At 51.4% G+C, this 25,410-nt stretch overlaps 1 protein-coding gene across 1 annotated transcript; it reads left to right on the top strand.

The window, feature by feature from the left end:
- The first annotated feature begins 2,173 nt into the window (after positions 1-2,173).
- Positions 2,174-24,552, top strand: LOC149430709 (G protein-coupled receptor 4-like). The gene is made up of 2 exons (XM_089666070.1): positions 2,174-2,310; positions 23,258-24,552. Exon 2 carries the CDS (start codon positions 23,382-23,384, stop codon positions 24,489-24,491), a length of 1,110 nt encoding a protein of 369 aa, XP_089522196.1. The 5' UTR covers positions 2,174-2,310; positions 23,258-23,381; the 3' UTR covers positions 24,492-24,552.
- The last annotated feature ends 858 nt before the right edge of the window (positions 24,553-25,410 follow it).

The following is a 25,410-nucleotide window of genomic DNA, read 5'->3' as shown; positions in this document are numbered from 1 at the left end:
AGGTTCCTCACTACGGGCTCTGCTCAGACTCCTCACTACGGCTCTGCTCAGACTCCTCACTACGGGCTCTGCTCAGACTCCTCACTACGGGCTCTGCTCAGACTCCTCACTACGGGCTCTGCTCAGGTTCCTCACTACGGGCTCTGCTCAGGTTCCTCACTACGGCCTCTGCTCAGGTTCCTCACTACGGCTCTGCTCAGGTTCCTCACTATGGGCTCTGCTCAGGTTCCTCACTACGGGCTCTGCTCAGACTCCTCACTACGGCTCTGCTCAGACTCCTCACTACGGGCTCTGCTCAGGTTCCTCACTACGGGCTCTGCTCAGACTGATCACTACGGGCTCTGCTCAGAGTGATCACTACGGGCTCTGCTCAGACTCCTCACTACGGGCTCTGCTCAGACTCCTCACTACGGGCTCTGCTCAGACTCCTCACTACGGGCTCTGCTCAGACTCCTCACTATGGGCTCTGCTCAGGTTCCTCACTACGGGCTCTGCTCAGACTGATCACTACGGGCTCTGCTCAGACTCCTCACTACGGGCTCTGCTCAGGTTCCTCACTACGGCTCTGCTCAGGTTCCTCACTACGGCTCTGCTCAGGTTCCTCACTACGGGCTCTGCTCAGGTTCCTCACTACGGGCTCTGCTCAGGTTCCTCACTACGGGCTCTGCTCAGACTCCTCACTACGGGCTCTGCTCAGGTTCCTCACTACGGGCTCTGCTCAGGTTCCTCACTACGGCCTCTGCTCAGGTTCCTCACTACGGCTCTGCTCAGGTTCCTCACTACGGGCTCTGCTCAGGTTCCTCACTACGGCTCTGCTCAGACTCCTCACTACGGGCTCTGCTCAGACTCCTCACTACGGCTCTGCTCAGACTCCTCACTACGGGCTCTGCTCAGACTGATCACTACGGGCTCTGCTCAGACTGGTCACTACGGGCTCTGCTCAGACTCCTCACTACGGGCTCTGCTCAGACTGGTCACTACGGGCTCTGCTCAGGTTCCTCAATACGGGCTCTGCTCAGGCTCCTCACTACGGGCTCTGCTCAGACTGGTCACTACGGGCTCTGCTCAGACTGGTCACTACGGGCTCTGCTCAGGTTCCTCACTATGGGCTCTGCTCAGGTTCCTCACTACGGGCTCTGCTCAGACTCCTCACTACGGCTCTGCTCAGACTCCTCACTACGGGCTCTGCTCAGACTCCTCACTACGGGCTCTGCTCAGACTCCTCACTACGGGCTCTGCTCAGACTCCTCACTACGGGCTCTGCTCAGGTTCCTCACTACGGGCTCTGCTCAGGTTCCTCACTACGGCCTCTGCTCAGGTTCCTCACTACGGCTCTGCTCAGGTTCCTCACTATGGGCTCTGCTCAGGTTCCTCACTACGGGCTCTGCTCAGACTCCTCACTACGGCTCTGCTCAGACTCCTCACTACGGGCTCTGCTCAGACTCCTCACTACGGGCTCTGCTCAGGTTCCTCACTACGGGCTCTGCTCAGGTTCCTCACTACGGCCTCTGCTCAGGTTCCTCACTACGGCCTCTGCTCAGGTTCCTCACTACGGCCTCTGCTCAGGTTCCTCACTACGGCTCTGCTCAGGTTCCTCACTACGGGCTCTGCTAAGACTGGTCACTACGGGCTCTGCTCAGACTGGTCACTACGGGCTCTGCTCAGGTTCCTCACTACGGGCTCTGCTCAGGTTCCTCACTACGGGCTCTGCTCAGACTCCTCACTACGGGCTCTGCTCAGACTCCTCACTACGGGCTCTGCTCAGACTCCTCACTACGGGCTCTGCTCAGACTCCTCACTACGGCTCTGCTCAGACTGGTCACTACGGGCTCTGCTCAGGTTCCTCACTACGGCTCTGCTCAGACTCAGAAGTTTTCACAGCCCAGCACTGTGTAGAAACCACAAATCCATTACTGCTGGCGATCCTCCAGGTGGCGGTTTTGTCTGAAGGAAAATGATCTCTTCTGTATTATCTCTGACTTCTGTGAACTTGGTTGGCATTGCTCTGCAGGGACGGGCTGCGATGTGCTGCAGGATCCTCACTGGTTTGGGATCTGTAATCAGTCTGCTCCACACATGGTTAATGCTTAGCCCAACCTCCAGGCTCTCCATCCAGAAGCTGAACCCAACTAGTAGCTCCAGTCCGCCCCGAGCACTCTTCTGTCTAGGAGACTCCTCTGAGCTCTGAGCTGTGCCTAGGCACCGACCTGCCTCCAGCCAGGAGAACCTGCACCAGGGGAGGGGGGGACATGCTGGACTCTTCCTGGACAGGACGGAGCTGAGGAGGGGACACCACCGCCGGGGACACAGGTAACAAAATACTACATCGCAACACTATATATACTGTATATATATACTACATCACAGCACAATATATATATATATATACTACATCACAGCACAATATATATATATATATACTACATCACAGCACAATATATATATATACTACATCACAGCACAATATATATATAAATATACTACATCACAGCACAATATATATATATATATATACTACATCACAGCACAATATATATATATATATATATACTACATCACAGCACAATATATATATACTACATCACAGCACAATATATATATATATATACTACATCACAGCACAATATATATATATATATACTACATCACAGCACAATATATATATATATATACTACATCACAGCACAATATATATATATATATATACTACATCACAGCACAATATATATATATATATACTACATCACAGCACAATATATATATATATACTACATCACAGCACAATATATATATATATATACTACATCACAGCACAATATATATATATATATACTACATCACAGCACAATATATATATATATACTACATCACAGCACAATATATATATATATTACATCACAGCACAATATATATATATATACGACATCACAGCACAATATATATATACTACATCACAGCACAATATATATATATATATATACTACATCACAGCACAATATATATATATATATATACTACATCACAGCACAATATATATATATATATATACTACATCACAGCACAATATATATATATATACTACATCACAGCACAATATATATATATATACTACATCACAGCACAATATATATATATATATACTACATCACAGCACAATATATATACTACATCACAGCACAATATATATATATATACTACATCACAGCACAATATATATATATACTACATCACAGCACAATATATATATATATACTACATCACAGCACAATATATATATATATATACTACATCACAGCACAATATATATATATATACTACATCACAGCACAATATATATATATATTACATCACAGCACAATATATATATATATACTACATCACAGCACAATATATATATATATATACTACATCACAGCACAATATATATATATATACTACATCACAGCACAATATATATATATATTACATCACAGCACAATATATATATATATACTACATCACAGCACAATATATATATATATATACTACATCACAGCACAATATATATACTACATCACAGCACAATATATATATATATATACTACATCACAGCACAATATATATATATATATACTACATCACAGCACAATATATATATATACTACATCACAGCACAATATATATATATACTACATCACAGCACAATATATATATATATACGACATCACAGCACAATATATATATATATATATATATATATACTACATCACAGCACAATATATATATATATACTACATCACAGCACAATATATATATATACTACATCACAGCACAATATATATATATATATACTACATCACAGCACAATATATATATATATTACATCACAGCACAATATATATATATATACTACATCACAGCACAATATATACATATATACTACATCACAGCACAATATATATATATATATACTACATCACAGCACAATATATATATATATATACTACATCACAGCACAATATATATATATATATATACTACATCACAGCACAATATATATATATATATACTACATCACAGCACAATATATATATATATATACTACATCACAGCACAATATATATATATATATACTACATCACAGCACAATATATATATATATATACTACATCACAGCACAATATATATATATATATACTACATCACAGCACAATATATATATATATACTACATCACAGCACAATATATATATATATACTACATCACAGCACAATATATATATATATATTACATCACAGCACAATATATATATATATACTACATCACAGCACAATATATATATATATATACTACATCACAGCACAATATATATATATATACTACATCACAGCACAATATATATATATATATACTACATCACAGCACAATATATATATATATATACTACATCACAGCACAATATATATATATATACTACATCACAGCACAATATATATATATATACTACATCACAGCACAATATATATATATATATTACATCACAGCACAATATATATATATATACTACATCACAGCACAATATATATATATATACTACATCACAGCACAATATATATATATATACTACATCACAGCACAATATATATATATATATATATATACTACATCACAGCACAATATATATATATATATACTACATCACAGCACAATATATATATATATATACTACATCACAGCACAATATATATATATATATACTACATCACAGCACAATATATATATATATACTACATCACAGCACAATATATATATATATACTACATCACAGCACAATATATATATATATATACTACATCACAGCACAATATATATATATATACTACATCACAGCACAATATATATATATATATACTACATCACAGCACAATATATATATATATATATACTACATCACAGCACAATATATATATATATATATACTACATCACAGCACAATATATATATATATATATACTACATCACAGCACAATATATATATATACTACATCACAGCACAATATATATATATACTACATCACAGCACAATATATATATATATATACTACATCACAGCACAATATATATATATATATATATATATATACTACATCACAGCACAATATATATATATATACTACATCACAGCACAATATATATATATATACTACATCACAGCACAATATATATATATATATACTACATCACAGCACAATATATATATATATACTACATCACAGCACAATATATATACAGTCATGGCCGAAATTGTTGGCACCCTTGATATTTTTCCTGAAAATCAAGTATTTCACACAAAAAAGGTATTGCATTAACACATGTTTTGCTATACACATGTTTATTCCCTTTGTATGTATTGGAACAAATATAAAACAGAGGCAGAAAAGCAAATATGACATAATGTCACACAAAACCCCAAAAATGGGCTGGACAAAAGTATTGGCACCCTTAACTTAATATTTGGTTGCACACCCTTTGGAAAACATAACTGAAATCAGTCGCTTCCTATAACCATCAATAAGCTTCTGACACCTCTCACCCGGAATTTTGGACCACTCTTCCTTTGCAAACAGCTCCAGGTCTCTCTTATTGGAAGGACACCTTTTCCCAACAGCAATTTTAAGATCTCTCCACAGGTGTTCAATGGGATTTAGATCTGGGCTCATTGCTGGCCACTTCAGAACTCTCCAGCGCTTCTTTGCCATCCATTTCTGAGTGCTTTTTGACGTATGTTTGGGGTCATTGTCCTGCTGGAAGACCCAGGATCTTGGACGCAAACCCAGCTTTCTGACACTGGGCCCTACAGTGCGACCCAAAATCCTTTGGTAATCCTCAGATTTCATGATGCCTTGCACACAGTCAAGGCACCCAGTGCCAGAGGCAGCAAAACAACCCCAAAACATCATTGAACCTCCACCATATTTTACCGTAGGTACTGTGTTTTGTTCTTTGTAGGCCTCATTCCGTTTTCGGTAAACAGTAGAATGATGTGCTTTACCGAAAAGCTCTATCTTGGTCTCATCTGTCCACAAGACGTTTTCCCAGAAGGCTTTTGGCTTACTCAAGTACATTTTGGCAAACTGTAGTCTTGCTTTTTTATGTCTCTGTGTCAGCAGTGGGGTCCTCCTGGGTCTCCTGCCATAGCGTTTCATTTCATTTAAATGTCGACGGATAGTTCGCGCTGACACTGATGCTCCCTGAGCCTGCAGGACAGCTTGAATGTCTTTGGAACATGTTTGGGGCTGCTTATCCACCATCCGGACTATTCTGCGTTGCAATCTTTCATCAATTTTCCTCATCCGTCCACGACCAGGGAGATTAGCTACAGTGCCATGGGTTGCAAACTTCTTGATAATGTTGCGCACTGTGGACAAAGGCAAATCTAGTTCTCTGGAGATGGACTTGTAACCTTGAGATTGTTGATATTTTGCCACAATTTTGGTTCTCAGGTCCTCAGACAGTTCTCGTCTCCTCTTTCTGTTGTCCATGCTTAGTGTGGCACAGACAGACACACAATGCAAAGGTTAAGTGAACGTCTCTCCTTTTTATCTGCTTTCAGGTGTGATTTCTATATTGCCCACACCTGTTACTTGCCCCAGGTGAGTTTACAGGAGCATCACATGCTTGTAACATTCTTATTTATCCGCAGTTGTGAAAGGGTGCCAATACTTTTGTCCAGCCCATTTTTGGAGGTTTGTGTGACATTATGTCGAATTTGCTTTCTTTCCTCCCTTTTTTGTTTTGTCCCAATACACACAAAGGGAATAAACATGTGTATAGCAAAACATGTGTTAATGCAATACGTTTCGTGAGAAATACATGATTTCCTGGAGAAATATCAAGGGTGCCAACAATTTCGGCCATGACTGTATATATATACTACATCACAGCACAATATATATATATATACTACATCACAGCACAATATATATATATATATACTACATCACAGCACAATATATATATATATATACTACATCACAGCACAATATATATATATATACTACATCACAGCACAATATATATATATACTACATCACAGCACAATATATATATATATACTACAATATACATTACGATACACAACAAACTGTAGTATTAAAACACGCCCCACACCCCGCACCCCACACCCCACACTCTGGAGACGCCGCATTCATTCAGGAACATTTCTGGACAACAATAGTTTCCGCAGGAGAGTACAGATCAGGAAAGGAGGATGACATTGTACAGAACTCAGACACTTCCCTTCCGATCCTCCTCTGACCCAGAACAACATAGAGTATAGATCAGGAGAGAGGAGTATAGAGGTGTATAGAGGGGTATAGAGGAGTATAGAGGAGTATAGAGGTGTATAGAGGGGTATAGAGGGGTATAGAGGAGTATAGAGGTGTATAGAGGGGTATAGAGGAGTATAGAGGAGTATAGAGGAGTATAGAGGAGTATAGAGGTGTATAGAGGTGTATAGAGGGGTATAGAGGGGTATAGAGGGGTATAGAGGGGTATAGAGGAGTATAGAGGAGTATAGAGGTGTATAGAGGTGTATAGAGGTGTATAGAGGGGTATAGAGGGGTATAGAGGGGTATAGAGGGGTATAGAGGTGTATAGAGGAGTACAGAGGTGTACAGAGGTGTACAGAGGTGTATAGAGGTGTATAGAGGGGTATAGAGGAGAATAGAGGTGTATAGAGGTGTATAGAGGAGAATAGAGGTGTATAGAGGAGTATAGAGGTGTATAGAGGGGTATAGAGGAGAATAGAGGTGTATAGAGGGGTATAGAGGCGTATAGAGGTGTATAGAGGGGTATAGAGGAGTATAGAGGAGAATAGAGGTGTATAGAGGAGTATAGAGGGGTATAGAGGAGAATAGAGGTGTATAGAGGAGAATAGAAGAGTATAGAGGAGAATAGAGGTGTATAGAGGTGTATAGAGGAGTATAGAGGGGTATAGAGGGGTATAGAGGAGTATAGAGGAGAATAGAGGGGTATAGAGGAGAATAGAGGTGTATAGAGGTGTATAGAGGAGTATAGAGGTGTATAGAGGAGTACAGAGGGGTACAGAGGAGTACAGAGGTGTACAGAGGAGTACAGAGGGGTACAGAGGGGTATAGAGGAGTACAGAGGGGTACAAAGGAGTATAGAGGTGTATAGAGGGGTATAGAGGGGTATAGAGGAGTATAGAGGGGTATAGAGGTGTATAGAGGTGTATAGAGGAGTATAGAGGGGTATAGAGGTGTATAGAGGTGTATAGAGGAGAATAGAGGAGAATAGAGGTGTATAGAAGAGTATAGAGGTGTATAGAGGAGTATAGAGAAGTATAGAGGCGTATAGAGGAGAATAGAGGTGTATAGAGGAGTATAGAGGTGTATAGAGGAGTATAGAGGTGTATAGAGGAGAATAGAGGAGAATAGAGGTGTATAGAAGAGTATAGAGGTGTATAGAGGAGTATAGAGAAGTATAGAGGCGTATAGAGGAGAATAGAGGTGTATAGAGGAGTATAGAGGTGTATAGAGGAGAATAGAGGTGAATAGAGGAGTATAGAGGTGAATAGAGGAGTATAGAGGTGTATAGAGGAGTATAGAGGAGTATAGAGGCGTATAGAGGCGTATAGAGGGGTATAGAGGAGTATAGAGGTGTATAGAGGTGTATAGAGGAGAATAGAGGTGAATAGAGGAGTATAGAGGTGAATAGAGGAGTATAGAGGTGAATAGAGGAGTATAGAGGTGTATAGAGGTGTATAGAGGTGTATAGAGGGGTATAGAGGGGTATAGAGGCGTATAGAGGGGTATAGAGGCGTATAGAGGGGTATAGAGGAGTATAGAGGAGTATAGAGGTGTATAGAGGAGAATAGAGGTGAATAGAGGTGTATAGAGGAGTATAGAGGTGTATAGAGGAGTATAGAGGTGTATAGAGGTGTATAGAGGAGAATAGAGGTGAATAGAGGTGTATAGAGGTGTATAGAGGTGTATAGAGGAGTATAGAGGCGTATAGAGGAGAATAGAGGTGTATAGAGGTGTATAGAGGAGAATAGAGGAGAATAGAGGTGTATAGAGGAGAATAGAGGTGTATAGAGGTGTATAGAGGTGTATAGAGGAGTATAGAGGGGTATAGAGGTGAATAGAGGAGTATAGAGGGGTATAGAGGTGAATAGAGGAGTATAGAGGTGTATAGAGGTGTATAGAGGGGTATAGAGGAGTATAGAGGTGTATAGAGGTGTATAGAGGAGAATAGAGGAGAATAGAGGTGTATAGAGGTGTATAGAGGAGTATAGAGGGGTATAGAGGTGAATAGAGGAGTATAGAGGGGTATAGAGGTGAATAGAGGAGTATAGAGGTGTATAGAGGTGTATAGAGGGGTATAGAGGAGTATAGAGGCGTATAGAGGCGTATAGAGGGGTATAGAGGCGTATAGAGGAGTAATAGAGGCGTATAGAGGGGTATAGAGGAGTATAGAGGCGTATAGAGGAGTATAGAGGAGTATAGAGGAGTATAGAGGAGTATAGAGGGGTATAGAGGGGTATAGAGGTGTATAGAGGGGTATAGCTGCTCCCCAACACTCTCTATTTCTAACACTGACAACATCCTACTTGACTCTCATTGGTCCATTTGTGAACTCTGGGAGGGGGGCGGGGGGGGGGGGCACAGATCACACATTGCAGGAAGATCTCCTGATCCCTCCCAGGTTCTGCCTGGGGACCGCGAGCAGCATCAGGAGAGGACCCCCCCAGGTACATACAGATCACTGACAGGACGAAAAGGGAATCCCGACTCGGCTCCCTCTTCATTGTTCACATTCCATCATCATTCACAGCATCTCCTGTACGCTTCCCTATTACTACACATCGACCCCCAAAAATCTCCCCCCTGTGATCCTGCACTCTCTCCCCCCCATGATCCTGCACCCTCCCCCCTGTGATCCTGCACTCTCCCCCATGTGACCCGGTATTCTCCCCCCCCATGATCCTGCACTCTCCCCCCCCGTGATCCTCCACTCTCCCCCCTGTGATCCTCCACTCTCCCCCCTGTGATCCTGCACCCTCCCCCCTGTGATCCTGCACTCTCCCCCCCTGTGATCCTCCACTCTCCCCCTGTGATCCTGCACCCTCCCCCCGTGATCCAGCACTCTCCTTCACTGTGATGTTGCACTCTCCCCCCTGTGATCCTGCACTCTCCCCCCTGTGATCCTCCACTCTCCCCCCTGTGATCCTCCACTCTCCCCCCTGTGATCCTCCACTCTCCCCCCTGTGATCCTCCACTCTCCCCCCTGTGATGCTGCACCCTCCCCCCTGTGATCCTGCACCCTCCCCCCTGTGATCCTGCACTCTCCATCCTGTGATCCTGCACTCTCCATCCTGTGATCCTGCACTCTCCCCCATGTGACGCGGCATTCTCCCCCCCCCCATGATCCTGCACTCTCCCCCTCTCCCATGATCCTGCACCCTCCCCCTCTGTGATCCTGCACTCTCCCCCCTGTGATCCTGCACTCTCCCCCATGTGACGCGGCATTCTCCCCCCCCCATGATCCTGCACTCTCCCCCTCTCCCGTGATCCTGCACTCTCCCCCCCTCCCGTGATCCTACACCCTCCCCCTCTGTGATCCTGCACTCTCTCCCCTGTGATCCTGCACTCTCCCCCCCTCCCGTGATCCTGCACCCTCCCCCTCTGTGATCCTGCACCCTCCCCCTCTGTGATCCTGCACTCTCCCCCCTGTGATCCTGCACTCGCTCCCCTGTGATCCTGCACTCGCTCCCCTGTGATCCTGCACTCGCTCCCCTGTGATCCTGCACTCTCCCCCCTGTGATCCTGCACTCTCCCCCTGTGATCCTGCACTCTCTCCACCCCCCCCCCTGTGATCCTGCACCCTCCCCCCTGTGATCCTGCACCCTCCCCCCTGTGATCCTGCACCCTCCCCCCTGTGATCCTCCACTCTCTCCCCTGTGATCCTGCACTCTCCCCCCTGTGACGCTGCACTCTCCCCCCCTGTGACGCTGCACTCTCCCCCCCTGTGATGCTGCACCCTCCCCCCCTGTGATGCTGCACCCTCCCCCCTGTGATCCTGCACCCTCCCCCCTGTGATCCTGCACTCTCCCCCCCTGTGATCCTCCACTCTCCCCCCCCTGTGATCCTCCACTCTCTCCCCCTGTGACGCTGCACTCTCCCCCCCTGTGATGCTGCACCCTCCCCCCCTGTGATGCTGCACCCTCCCCCCCTGTGATGCTGCACCCTCCCCCCCTGTGATGCTGCACCCTCCCCCCTGTGATCCTGCACTCTCCCCACTGTGATCCTGCACTCTCCCCCCCGTGATCCTGCACGCTCTCCCCTGTGTTGCTGCACTCTCCCCCATGATCCTGCCCTTCCTTCTGTGATCCTGCACTCCCCCCCCCCCCCAATGATGCTGCCCTCTCCCCCCTGTGATCCTGCACTCTCCCCCCCCCCCCCCTCGGGGTCCAGCACTCTCCCCCCTGTGATCCTGCACTCTCCCCCCTGTGATCCTGCACTCTCCCCCCTGTGATCCTGCACTCTCCCCCCTGTGATCCTGCACTCTCCCCCCTGTGATCCTCCACTCTCTCCCCTGTGATCCTGCACTCCCCTTTATGATCCTGCACTCTCCCCCCTGTGATCCTTCACTCTCTCCCCTGTGATCCTGCACTCCCCTTTGTGATCCTGCACTCTCCACCCTGTGATCCTCCACTCTCTCCCCTGTGATCCTGCACTCCCCTTTATGATCCTGCACTCTCCCCCCTGTGATCCTTCACTCTCTCCCCTGTGATCCTGCACTCCCCTTTGTGATCCTGCACTCTCCACCCTGTGATCCTGCACTCTCCACCCTGTGATCCTGCACTCTCTCCCCTGTGATCCTGCACTCTCTTCCCCCTGTGATCCTGCACTCTCTTCCCCCTGTGATCCTGCACTCTCCCCCATGTGATCCTGCACTCTCCCCCCTGTGATCCTGCACTCTCTCCCCTTTATGATCCTGCACTCTCTTCCCCCTGTGATCCTGCACTCTCTTCCCCCTGTGATCCTGCACTCTCTTCCCCCTGTGATCCTGCACTCTCTTCCCCCTGTGATCCTGCACTCTCCCCCCTGTGATCCTGCACTCTCTCCCCTTTATGATCCTGCACTCTCTCCCCCCTGTGATCCTGCACTCTCTCCCCTTTATGATCCTGCACTCTCTTCCCCCTGTGATCCTGCACTCTCTTCCCCCTGTGATCCTCCACTCTCCCCCCTGTGATCCTGCACTCCCCTTTATGATCCTGCACTCTCTTCCCCCTGTGATCCTGCACTCTCTTCCCCCTGTGATCCTGCACTCTCTTCCCCCTGTGATCCTGCACTCTCTTCCCCCTGTGATCCTGCACTCTCTTCCCCCTGTGATCCTGCACTCTCTTCCCCCTGTGATCCTGCACTCTCTCCCCTTTATGATCCTGCACTCTCTCCACCCTGTGATCCCACACTCTCCCCTTTGTGATCCTGCACTCTCCCCCCGTGATCCTGCACTCTCCCCCTTGTGATCCTGCACTCTCCCCCCCTGTGATCCTGCACTCTCTCCCCCCTGTGATCCTGCACTCTCTCCCCCCTGTGATCCTGCACTCACTCCCCCCTGTGATCCTGCACTCACTCCCCCCTGTGATCCTGCACTCTCTCCCCCCTGTGATCCTGCGCTCTCCCCCCTGTGATCCTGCGCTCTCCCCCCTGTGATCCTGCGCTCTCCCCCCTGTGATCCTGCGCTCTCCCCCCTGTTATCCTGCGCTCTCCCCCCTGTGATCCTGCGCTCTCCCCCCTGTGATCCTGCACTCTCCCCCCTGTGATCCTGCGCTCTCCCCCGTTATCCTGCGCTCTCCCCCCTGTGATCCTGCGCTCTCCCCCCTGTGATCCTGCACTCCCCCCCTGTGATCCCGCACTCTCCCCCTGTGATCCCGCACTCTCCCCCTGTGATCCCGCACTCTCCCCCCTGTGATCCCGCACTCTCCCCCGTGATCCCGCACTCTCCCCCCTGTGATCCTGCACTCTCCCCCCTGTGATCCTGCACTCTCCCCCCCCTGTGATCCCGCACTCCCCCCCCCCTGTGATCCCGCACTCTCCCCCCTGTGATCCTGCACTCTCCCCCCCCCCTGTGATCCTGCACTCTCCCCCCCCCCTGTGATCCTGCACTCTCCCCCCCCCCTGTGATCCTGCACTCTCCCCCCCCCTGTGATCTTGCACTCTCCCCCCCCTGTGATCCGGCACTCTCCCCCGTGATCCTGCACTCTCCCCCGTGATCCTGCACTCTCCCCCCTGTGATCCCGCACTCCCCCCCCTGTGATCCTGCACTCTCCCCCCTGTGATCCTGCACTCTCCCCCCTGTGATCCTGCACTCTCCCCCCCCCTGTGATCCGGCACTCTCTCCCCTGTGATCCTGCACTCTCCCCCCCCCCCCCCCCTGTGATCCCGCACTCTCCCCTGTGATCCTGCACTCTCCCCCCCCCCCTGTGATCCCGCACTCTCCCCCCCTGTGATCCCGCACTCTCCCCCCGTGATCCTGCACTCTCCCCCCCCCCCCTGTGATCCCGCACTCTCCCCCCCTGTGATCCCGCACTCTCCCCCCTGTGATCCCGCACTCCCCCCCCCCCCCCCCTGTGATCCTGCACTCTCCCCCCTGTGATCCTGCACTCTCCCCCCCCTGTGATCCGGCACTCTCCCCTGTGATCCTGCACTCTCCCCCCCCCCCCTGTGATCCCGCACTCTCCCCCCTGTGATCCTGCACTCTCCCCCCCCCCCCCCCCGTGATCCTGCACTCTCCCCCCCCCCTGTGATCCCGCACTCCCCCCCCCCCTGTGATCTCGCACTCCCCCCCCCCCCCTGTGATCCCGCACTCCCCCCCCCCTGTGATCCCGCACTCCCCCCCCCCCCTGTGATCCTGCGCTCCCTCTCCTCTCCGACCTCCCGTTGTGTTTTGCTTTGTCTGCACTCCCTCATGCTGGTTCTTATCTCCCTTTGTTACGGGTCACTTGTTGGGTTTTCTCCTGCAGAGTAGATCCCCTCCCCCATGTCCCTCATTCCTGACTTCCTCGCTGGTTCTCCTGGCTCTGTAAGTCTCTCTCTAATCACTTCCAGTATGTAAATATTTATATACAAAGCAGGCAGCTCATTAATTATTCACACGACAACCCTGTGCCCCGTCCCAACATTCTAGAAGCTTCCATCGCTCTCCCATGACGGATCTGGTGTCAGAAGAGTCTCTTTTGGAGCATTGTCCAGACACGAGAACTGGGATGACGAGGCAGCCGAGAGCAGCGCCCAAACCGACTCCTCTAAGACGTGTCGCCCCCCAATAACTGATCATAAATACCGACAGTACACCCCAACCTCATACAGCCCCCCCACTTCACCTCCAACATCACACAGCAGACACTCAACCAGCACCTCATGGAACCTTGGGGTTCCTTCGTAGGTTCCTATGGCACGTCCTTGAGCTGTGATTGACTGACCTCCCATCTGGTGGTGCCTTCCAGGTTCAACACCACTGGGCAGAGCCATGACACCAGTGTTAGGGTGTCATTGCTGCTATCATTGCAAGGAGAACTTTCCCCCCCAATGACCCTCAATGGACAAACCATAGCAAGAGTGTTCCCCGAGGCCTGGAAATTATTGGAAGGGTTCTTCAGGGAAAGAAAGGTTCAGATAGGATGTCCCAGAGCCTGAACCCCTCATGATGGAGCTGGTGTAGGATATACCATCGAGGTCCGGGATGACCCAAGTCATGTTCACACTACAGCTTCAGGAGGTTCATTACAAGGCTATGTGTGGAGTCCACTGCTGCTCTGTGCTCCCCATCAGTGTGGTCCCCATCAGTGTGGTCCCCATCAGTGTGGTCCCCATCAGTGTGCTCCCCATCAGTGTGGTCACCCCAGGAAGATGAAAAGTCCCCGAATTCTCTACAACATATACAGAGAAAAGAATTTCCAGTTTCTTCAACAGCACTGGGAATTCCTCGGACACATTCTGCCTTGCACCCTTAGGGTTCCTCTCCACTCCCTTCCTCAATAGGCCTCCTCCCACCGAACTCTCCTTCGAATGGAACCCCCCTCTTTGCTGTCCTCGCTAGTATGGAACCCACGTTCCTGCTGAGGATGAGAGAAGAGTAGGGGTGCCATGCTGTGGCCAAGAGTGGAGAAGGGGGTGTCATGCTGAGTACGACAGTGGAGAAGGGGGTGTCATTCTGAGGACAACCGTGGAGAAGGGGGTGTCATATGGAGTATGAGAGTGGAGTAGGGGGCGCCATACTAAGGACAAGAGTGGAGTAGGGGTGCCATACTGAGGAGAAGAGTGGAGTAGGGGGCGCCATACTGAGGAGAAGAGTGGAGTAGGGGGCGCCATACTGAGGAGAAGAGTGGAGTAGGGGGCGCCATACTGAGGAGAAGAGTGGAGAAGAGTGGAGTAGCGGGGGGTACATTCTGAGGTAGAGAGCTGGGAGGGGGTGCCATACTGAGTAGAGGGGGGTACATCCTGAGGTAGAGAACTGGGAGGGGGTGCCATACTGAAGAATAGAGGGGGGTACATTCTGAAGTAGAGAGCAGGAAGGGGGTGCCATACTGAGGAGTAGAGGGGGGTACATTCTGAGGTAGAGAGCTGGGTGGGGGTGCCATACTGAGGAATAGAGGGGGGTACATCCTGAGGTAGAGAGCTGGGAGGGGGTGCCATACTGAGGCATAGAGGGGGGTACATTCTGAGGTAGAGAGCTGGGAGGGGGTGCCATACTGAGGCGTAGAGGGGGGTACATTCTGAGGTAGAGAGCTGGGAGGGGGTGCCATACTGAGGCGTAGAGGGGGGTACATTCTGAGGTAGAGAGCTGGGAGGGGGTGCCATACTGAGGAGTAGAGGGGGGTACATTCTGAAGTAGAGAGCAGGAAGGGGGTGCCATACTGATCAGGAGTGGGGGGGGGGAAGAGTTGTAATGAGTGGAGGGGGGGGGGGGTGCCATGCAGATTTTTTTTCTTTGGGTGGGAGGAGGGATAGATACACTTTAAATCTTCACATGGGAGGCGTTGGTCCATTGGCCAGTGTTGTGGGGGGCTATAATGACATTGGGAAGGCCCCTCCCACGAGGATCACAACACATAGGACTGGAGTTGATCTGATAAATGCAGAATTATCCAGAAATACAAAAAAGGAAACTAATTTACATCCCACAAAAAAGAAATGACCTGACGTTCGCCGCCTGAATGCCGCGTATTGAGGCGATCCATTGACTCCGCCTCCCTTCAGAGCTTTCCTTCGTCTTGTACCACCAATCTGGAAGATTCCATACAACGTCTCTGCGCCGGTCATTCACTTTGTTGTGTTTGAGGAGATCCTTGTGTCTTGCTTCACATGTTCCCCACATAATACAGGCCACGCCCTCTGATATGATGGCGTGGCTCCTCCCAGTCACATTTGGGGGGTCTTTGTGCGAATCTTCTCTCATTACCCCTCCAGTACGATGGAGAGAACCTAGACACCTCTATATCAGGAGAACGTCTCCAGTACATGGAAATGTGTTTTCAATACTGGAGGGAAAGTGTTCTTGCAAACAGATGAGACATGAATGGAATGTGTTTCTTGGGATGGAAATCCTCCAATCACACGCCTCCGTTCCACCTAGGCAGCTCTCTGCAGACTGAAGAACCTACGGAAAACATTGACGTTGTAGAGACTTTCTCAGGCTTTCTACCCTTCAGGAACCCTTGAGGAACCCTTGACATGACATTGTGATCCATAGCTCCGGGCTCCTCGTGTTGGAGCTCAGTGCTGACAGCCCATTGGTGGAGAGCGGAAAGCTGGACTTCCATCTCGGAGTGTGAATGTTAATGAAGTTAATAATGTTAAAGCTCTGATGACGTGAAGCTCTCACCCGCCATTCTTCACATGCCGTCCCCAGAGACGGGTCATTTCTCAGCACTTTGGGTGGTTTTATAGGAAGTCGTGTTTATTGCTGAAATACATTCTAGGACAACGCTTCTCCACTAGGGTTCCGTCTGGGTTCCTCTGGGGTGCCGCAAGCACGGAACGCAGTTTGCTGGGAATCAGCGTCATGCGTTAAACAAGGATTGGGCGGGCTGGCTGCCGTAACAACCACGGGTGGTGAGGGGGCTGTGTGACTGGGGGGGCTTTGTGATGGGATATATAGAGTCCTTCAATTCATGAGGGTGACTCTGATGTGATGAGAGGGTATCATGTATAGTGGGGGCTCTGATGCGATAGGGGGACCTCTGAGGTGATGGAGGACCTCCAAGTTGAAGGGGGCTCTGATATGAAGGAGGGCCTCTGATGTGACGAGGGGGTCTCATGTGTAGGGGACTCTGATGTGATGAAGGACCTCCAAGGTGAAAGGAGACCTCCAAGGTGAAGGGAACGGGGGCTCTGATATGGAGGGCCTCTGATGTGACAAGGGGGTCTCATGTGTAGGGGACTCTGATGTGATGGGGGGACCTCTGAGGTGATGGAGGACCTCCAAGTTGAAGGGAACGGGGGGCTCTGATATGAAGGAGGGCCTCTGATGTGACAAGGGGGTCTCATGTGTAGGGGAGCTCTGATGTGAAGGGGGGAACTCTGAAGTGATGGAGGACCTCCAAGGTGAAGGGAACGGGGGCTCTGATATGGAGGGCCTCTAATGTGACAAGGGGGTCTCATGTGTAGGGGACTCTGATGTGATGGGGGGACCTCTGAGGTGATGAAGGACCTCCAAGGTGAAGGGAACGGGGGGCTCTGATATGAAGGAGGGCCTCTGATGTGACAAGGGGGTCTCATGTGTAGGGGACTCTGATGTGATAGGGGGACCTCTGAAGTGATGGAGGACCTCCCAAAACGAAGGGAACGGGAGGCTCTGATATGAAGGAGGGCCTCTGATGTGATGAGGGGGTCTCATGTGTAGGGGGCTCTGATGTGATGGGGGGACCTCTGAGGTGATGGAGGACCTCCAAGCTGAAGGGAACGGGGGGCTCTGATATGAAGGAGGGCCTCTGATGTGATGAGGGGGTCTCATGTGTAGGGGGACTCTGATGTGATAGGGGGACCTCTGAAGTGATGGAGGACCTCCAAAGTGAAGGGAACAGGGGGCTCTGATATGAAGGAGGGCCTCTGATGTGATGAGGGGGTCTCATGTGTAGGGGGCTCTGATGTGATAGGGGGACCTCTGAAGTGATGGAGGACCTCCAAGGTGAAGGGAACGGGGGCTCTGATATGAAGGAGGGCCTCTGATGTGATGAGGGGGTCTCATGTGTAGGGGGCTCTGATGTGATGGGGGGACCTCTGAGGTGATGGAGGACCTCCCAAGGTGAAGGGGTCAAGGGACTCAGATATGGAGGGGGGGCTCTGATGTGATGAGGGGGCCTCATGTATAGTGGGGCTCTGATGTACTGAAGGGAGGCCTCAGATGTGAAGGGGGGGATTCTGATGTGATGGGGAGAACTCTGAAGTGATGGAGGACCTTCACGTTGAAGGGGGTTGAGGGCTCTGATATTAAGGAGGGCCTCTGATATGAAGAGGGGGTTCTGATGTGATGAGGGGGTCTCATTTATAGGGAGGCCCTGATGTGATAGGGGGACCTCCAAGGTGAAGGGAATGGGGGGCTCTGATGTGATGAGGGGGTCTCATTTATAGGGGGGCTCTGATGTGTTAGGGGGACCTCTGAGGTGATGGAGAACCTCCAAGTTGAAGGGGGCTCTGATATGAAGGAGGGCCTCTGATGTGATGAAGAGGTCTCATGTGTAGGGGGGCTCTGATATGAAGGAGGGCCTCTGATGTGATGAGGGGGTCTCATTTATAGGGGGCTGTGATGTGATGGAGGGACCTCTGAGGTGATGGAGGACCTCCAAGGTGAAGGGAACGGGGGGCTCTGATATGAAGGAGGGTCTCTGGTGTGATGAGGGGGTCTCATGTGTAGTGGGGCTGTGATGTGATGGGGGGACCTCTGAGGTGATGGAGGACCTCCAAGGTGAAAGGGGCAAGAGGCTCTGATATGATGAGGGGGTCTCATGTATAGGGGGGCTCTGATGTACTGAAGGGAGGCCTCTGATGTGAAGGGGGGGATTCTGATGTGATGGGGAGAGCTCTGAAGTGATGGGGAACCTCGAATGTGAAGGAGGGCTTTTGATGTGAAGTTGTTTTCCTCCAGGTGGTTGTATCCATTGTCCCCGGCTCAGTAACATTTACATTTTTGGACTGGGGGTGGGGCTTCAGATTTTTCATACTTTTTAGGGGTTCCACATTTGAAAATTTTGAGAAACTCTGTTCTGTTCTCAGAGGGTATGTTTGGTAACACGAATAGTTGTCACCTGTTCTCCTCCTACTTCCATGTGAGAGATGAGCTGCTCCTCTCCTCCCATGCTGCTCACAAAGGTACCACTGGGCTGACACCCATCCATCAGGTGGTACTGGGCTGACACCATCCATCGGGTGGTACTGGGCTGACGCCCATCCGTTGGGTGGTACTGGGCTGACGCCCATCCGTCGGGTGGTACTGGGCTGACGCCCATCCACCGGGTGGTACTGGGCTGACGCCATCCGTCGGGTGGTACTGGGCTGACATCCATCGGGTGGTACTGGGCTGACGCCCATCCATCGGGTGGTACTGGGCTGACGCCCATCCATCGGGTGGTACTGGGCTGACGCCCATCCATCGGGTGGTACTGGGCTGACGCCCATCCATCGGGTGGTACTGGGCTGACGCCCATCCATCGGGTGGTACTGGGCTGACACCATCCATCGGGTGGTACTGGGCTGACACCATCCATCGGGTGGTACTGGGCTGACATCCATCGGGTGGTACTGGGCTGACGCCCATCCATCGGGTGGTACTGGGCTGACGCCCATCCATCGGGTGGTACTGGGCTGACACCATCCATCGGGTGGTACTGGGCTGACGCCCATCCATCGGGTGGTACTGGGCTGACGCCCATCCATCGGGTGGTACTGGGCTGACGCCCATCCATCGGGTGGTACTGGGCTGACGCCCATCCATCGGGTGGTACTGGGCTGACACCATCCATCGGGTGGTACTGGGCTGACGCCCATCCATCGGGTGGTACTGGGCTGACACCCATCCATCGGGTGGTACTGGGCTGACACCATCCATCGGGTGGTACTGGGCTGACACCCATCCATCGGGTGGTACTGGGCTGACACCATCCATCGGGTGGTACTGGGCTGACACCCATCCATCGGGTGGTACTGGGCTGACACCATCCATCAGGTGGTACTGGGCTGACACCATCCATCGGGTGGTACTGGGCTGACACCATCCGTCGGGTGGTACTGGGCTGACGCCATCCGTCGGGTGGTACTGGGCTGACGCCCATCCATCGGGTGGTACTGGGCTGACACCATCCGTCGGGTGGTACTGGGCTGACGCCATCCGTCGGGTGGTACTGGGCTGACATCCATCGGGTGGTACTGGCTGACGCCCATCCATCGGGTGGTACTGGGCTGACGCCCATCCATCGGGTGGTACTGGGCTGACGCCCATCCATCGGGTGGTACTGGGCTGACGCCCATCCATCGGGTGGTACTGGGCTGACGCCCATCCATCGGGTGGTACTGGGCTGACGCCCATCCTTTAGGTGGTACTGGGCTGACACCCATCCATCAGGTGGTACTGGGCTGACGCCCATCCATCAGGTGGTACTGGGCTGACGCCCATCCATCAGGTGGTACTGGGCTGACATCCATCCATCAGGTGGTACTGGGCTGACGCCCATCCTTTAGGTGGTACTCGAGTACTAAAATGGAATGGACCATTTGGTGAACACCAATCGGTTGCAGTGGCTGCTTGTGGTCGGGTAAGTGAAGCCACTGTTGGGCAGGTAGGAATGCACTGAAAAGTGGGCAGTGAAGGAACCCCTGAGGATCTCTCACGGAACCCTAGGATTCCCTGGAACCCTGGTTGGGAAACCCTGGTGTAGAGTATGATGGCAGTCCATCCCATGTGTGGTTGGGTGGAATATCTGAGACGTTACACTCCACAAATCTGAATTCTTGTATCTCGGGACTTTCATATGAATTCTGAAAATTTCAAATAGTGAGTAACCTGTATAGGTCACCTCCGGGGATCTACACACGGGATCTACACGCGGGATCTACACGCGGGATCTACAGCGAGTCCACAGCAGTGTAGGAGAGATGGGGACTAGATGGAAGTCAGTGTTTAGATCCCGGATAGAAGAAACAACAAACTTTCCAATATTGAAGACACGTTTGTGATATCCTGAGGAGGATCCTCGAATACATCCCGGCATTTCATACTTCTATGAGAGATGGTCCCACAATGGTGACATCAGATGCCACCACCAGGCTGAGACCCATCAGATCAGATATAGACCTAACAGCCTGTGCAGCTGCTCTGGGGCCCTAGGAACAGGGCCTGCTAGGGAGGTTGCCTGATGGGAAGAGGGCCCTGCTAGGGTTGTTGCCTGATGGGAAGGGGGCCCCACTAGGGAGGTTGCCTGATGGGAAGGGGGCCCCACTAGGGAGGTTGCCTGATGGGAAGGGGGCCCCACTAGGGAGGTTGCCTGATGTCTCCATTCTAGGATAGCTGAGGTCAGATACTGAGGATCACGTTGTTTCTAGTCACAGATCCTCTTCTTCCTCTATCACTGAGTGGATTTATTGTCTCCTGGCCATGACCCCGGTATGTGCAATGCCACCATCGAGGGCTAGAGAGGTCAATAGATTCCCTCCTCCATGTTCACATGCTCCATGCTCCCCCAACCATCTGCCCCTGAGGTCGTTGCTCGTCTCACAGAGTACCCACCACTGCTCCCCAACCATCTGCCCCTGAGGTCGTTGCTCGTCTCACAGAGTACCCACCACTGCTCCCCAACCATCTGCCCCTGAGGTCGTTGCTCGTCTCACAGTGTACCCACCACTGCTCCCCAACCATCTGCCCCTGAGGTCTTTGCTCGTCTCACAGAGTACCCACCACTGCTCCCCAACCACCTGCCCCTGAGGTCGTTGCTCGTCTCACAGTGTACCCACCACTGCTCCCCAACCATCTGCCCCTGAGGTCGTTGCTCGTCTCACAGAGTACCCACCACTGCTCCCCAACCATCTGCCCCTGAGGTCGTTGCTCGTCTCACAGAGTACCCACCACTGCTCCCCAACCATCTGCCCCTGAGGTCGTTGCTCGTCTCACAGTGTACCCACCACTGCTCCCCAACCATCTGCCCCTGAGGTCTTTGCTCGTCTCACAGAGTACCCACCACTGCTCCCCAACCATCTGCCCCTGAGGTCTTTGCTCGTCTCACAGAGTACCCACCACTGCTCCCCAACCACCTGCCCCTGAGGTCGTTGCTCGTCTCACAGAGTACCCACCACTGCTCCCCAACCATCTGCCCCTAAGGTCGTTGCTCGTCTCACAGTGTACCCACCACTGCTCCCCAACCATCTGCCCCTGAGGTCGTTGCTCGTCTCACAGTGTACCCACCACTGCTCCCCAACCATCTGCCCCTGAGGTCGTTGCTCGTCTCACAGAGTACCCACCACTGCTCCCCAACTATCTGCCCCTGAGGTCGTTGCTCGTCTCACAGAGTACCCACCACTGCTCCCTAACCATCTGCCCCTGAGGTCGTTGCTCGTCTCACAGTGTACCCACCACTGCTCCCCAACCATCTGCCCCTGAGGTCGTTGCTCGTCTCACAGAGTACCCACCACTGCTCCCCAACCACCTGCCCCTGAGGTCGTTGCTCGTCTCACAGAGTACCCACCACTGCTCCCCAACCATCTGCCCCTGAGGTCGTTGCTCGTCTCACAGAGTACCCACCACTGCTCCCCAACCATCTGCCCCTGAGGTCGTTGCTCGTCTCACAGTGTACCCACCACTGCTCCCCAACCATCTGCCCCTGAGGTCGTTGCTCGTCTCACAGAGTACCCACCACTGCTCCCCAACCATCTGCCCCTGAGGTCGTTGCTCGTCTCACAGAGTACCCACCACTGCTCCCTAACCATCTGCCCCTGAGGTCGTTGCTCGTCTCACAGTGTACCCACCACTGCTCCCCAACCATCTGCCCCTGAGGTCGTTGCTCGTCTCACAGAGTACCCACCACTGCTTCCTATCTACCTTCCCTCAGCCTGCCCCTTGTACCTGACCATCTTGCCTGCTACCCTTTCCCTCTGTAGAATGGATCCTAAAGAAGGCTCCTGCTGGTCGGTATAGACAGAGTTCAGCCTCCTCCTTTCAGTCTGTATGTGGATTCTCATCCTCTGATATTCCCTTTTCACAGACACGGAGACGGTACACCCTGAGGAGTGATGGAGGAGGACAGACCCTATAAATGAGCCCCCATAAAGCACAGAGCGCCCCCCAAGGGGCAGGAAGGAGAAGAGCGGTGTACAACGGCCAAGTGAATGGACACAAGTGGTTGTCATCTGGTGCCTTCCCTTCGGTTCATCATGTCTAACACCACCCCGGACGCCTGCAATGTGGACTCGGATCTGGACGGCGTCCTTCCTCCATCCCTCTACGCCGTGGTGTTTGTGGTGGGTCTTCCAGCCAATCTGTTGGCGCTGTGGGCAGCCTGGCTTCAGGTCCGTCAAGGTAAAGAACTAGGAGTGTATCTGCTGAACCTCAGCCTGTCTGACCTCCTCCTCATTTGTGCCCTTCCCCCGTGGACAGACTATTATCTGCGGCGGGACGTGTGGGGCTACGGCCCGGGGGCCTGCCGACTTTTTGGATTTGTCTTCTACACCAACCTGTATGTGGGGGCTGCCTTCCTGTCCTGCGTCTCTGCGGACCGATATCTAGCGGTGGCACATCCGCTGCGCTTTCCTGGCGCCAGGACCATCCGTTCGGCCGCTGCCGTCTCCGCACTGGTCTGGGTCGTAGAACTGGCCGCTAATACTCCGCCCTTGTTCAGCGACGCCATCACCCGGGACCGCTATAACCACACGTTCTGCTACGAGAGCTACCCCCTCTCCGGAACGGCAGATGCCCTGGCCAATGTGGGGAGGGTATTAGCCGGGTTTTTATTGCCCTGGGGGATAATGCTGCTCTGCTATGCCGGATTGCTGCGGGCCCTGAAGGACAGCGCGTCGTGTGAACGAAGGGAGAAGAGGAGAGTGCGTAGACTGGCGCTGGGTCTTCCTTGTGTGGCCCTCCTGTGTTATGGGCCCTATTACGTGCTACTCCTCCTGCGGAGTGTGGTGTTCCTTGTTGGAGGAGATGCCGGAGCGGCGGGTAAAAGCTGTGCACTGGAGGAAAGGCTGTTCCCGGCCTACCATGCTGCGCTGGCCATGGCCACCCTGAACTGCGTAGCCGACCCGGCCCTTTATTGCCTGGCATGTCCTGGGGCAAGAGGAGAGGTGGCCAAGGCAATAGGGCGGGTGGTGGCGTGGGCGATGGGGAAGGACACAACGGGGTGGTTGGACAGGGGAGGAGAAGGGCGGGGGATGGGGTATCGAGGAGAAGAACTGGGGATGGTGGAAATGACTGGAAGAGGAGCCGTCTCCATTGTATGAGCCGGGAGGGCAGATGGGCGATGAGGGAAATCTACACAACCCAATAAATTATTCCAACATCTTCCAGAATAATGTGTCGGTTATTGTCAGAGCGCGGCGTCACCGGCGTCACCGTACGAAGGACGAGAGCAATCCTGCACAGGCGGAGTGACGGTCTGCGGGAGGAACAATGGAATGGTCTGCAGGTCTGCCATCTGTCTGCTGAGTCAGCACAGCTTACGTAGACACGGCGGAGACGGCTGGGGCAATCGAGTTACATGGGAACAGGGGAGAGGGTGAGTGGGGGGTACACAGCTGTCACTGACGGAGGAACCAGGCCACACATTACACCGTGCCAAGAATCTGCTCCAACACCGCGACTCTGCCACCGCGACAACGTTCACGTCAATGATATTCCCATAGATGGCCTATACAACCGGACACGGTGCAATCCTACCACACACACCGCCTATACAACCGGACACGGTGCAATCCTACCACACACACCGCCTATACAACCGGACACGGAGCGACCCTACCGCACACACCGCCTATACAACCGGACACGGTGCAATCCTACCGCACACACCGCCTATACAACCGGACACGGAGCGACCCTACCACACACACCGCCTATACAACCGGACACGGAGCGACCCTACCGCACACACCGCCTATACAACCGGACACGGAGCGACCCTACCGCACACACCGCCTATACAACCGGACACGGTGCAATCCTACCGCACACACCGCCTATACAACCGGACACGGTGCAATCCTACCGCACACACCGCCTATACAACCGGACACGGTGCGAACCTACCACACACACCGCCTATACAACCGGACACGGTGCGATCCTACCACACACACCGCCTATACAACCGGACACGGTGCAATCCTACCGCACACACCGCCTATACAACCGGACACGGTG

The sequence above is a fragment of the Staurois parvus genome, unplaced genomic scaffold (assembly GCF_062004578.1).
Source record: "Staurois parvus isolate SC_StPar_1 unplaced genomic scaffold, SC_StPar_1.0 ptg002510l, whole genome shotgun sequence".
Taxonomy (NCBI): Eukaryota; Metazoa; Chordata; class Amphibia; order Anura; family Ranidae; genus Staurois; species Staurois parvus.
Note: the sequence above shows the minus strand (reverse complement) of the source record. Positions and strands in the feature narration are given on the sequence as shown.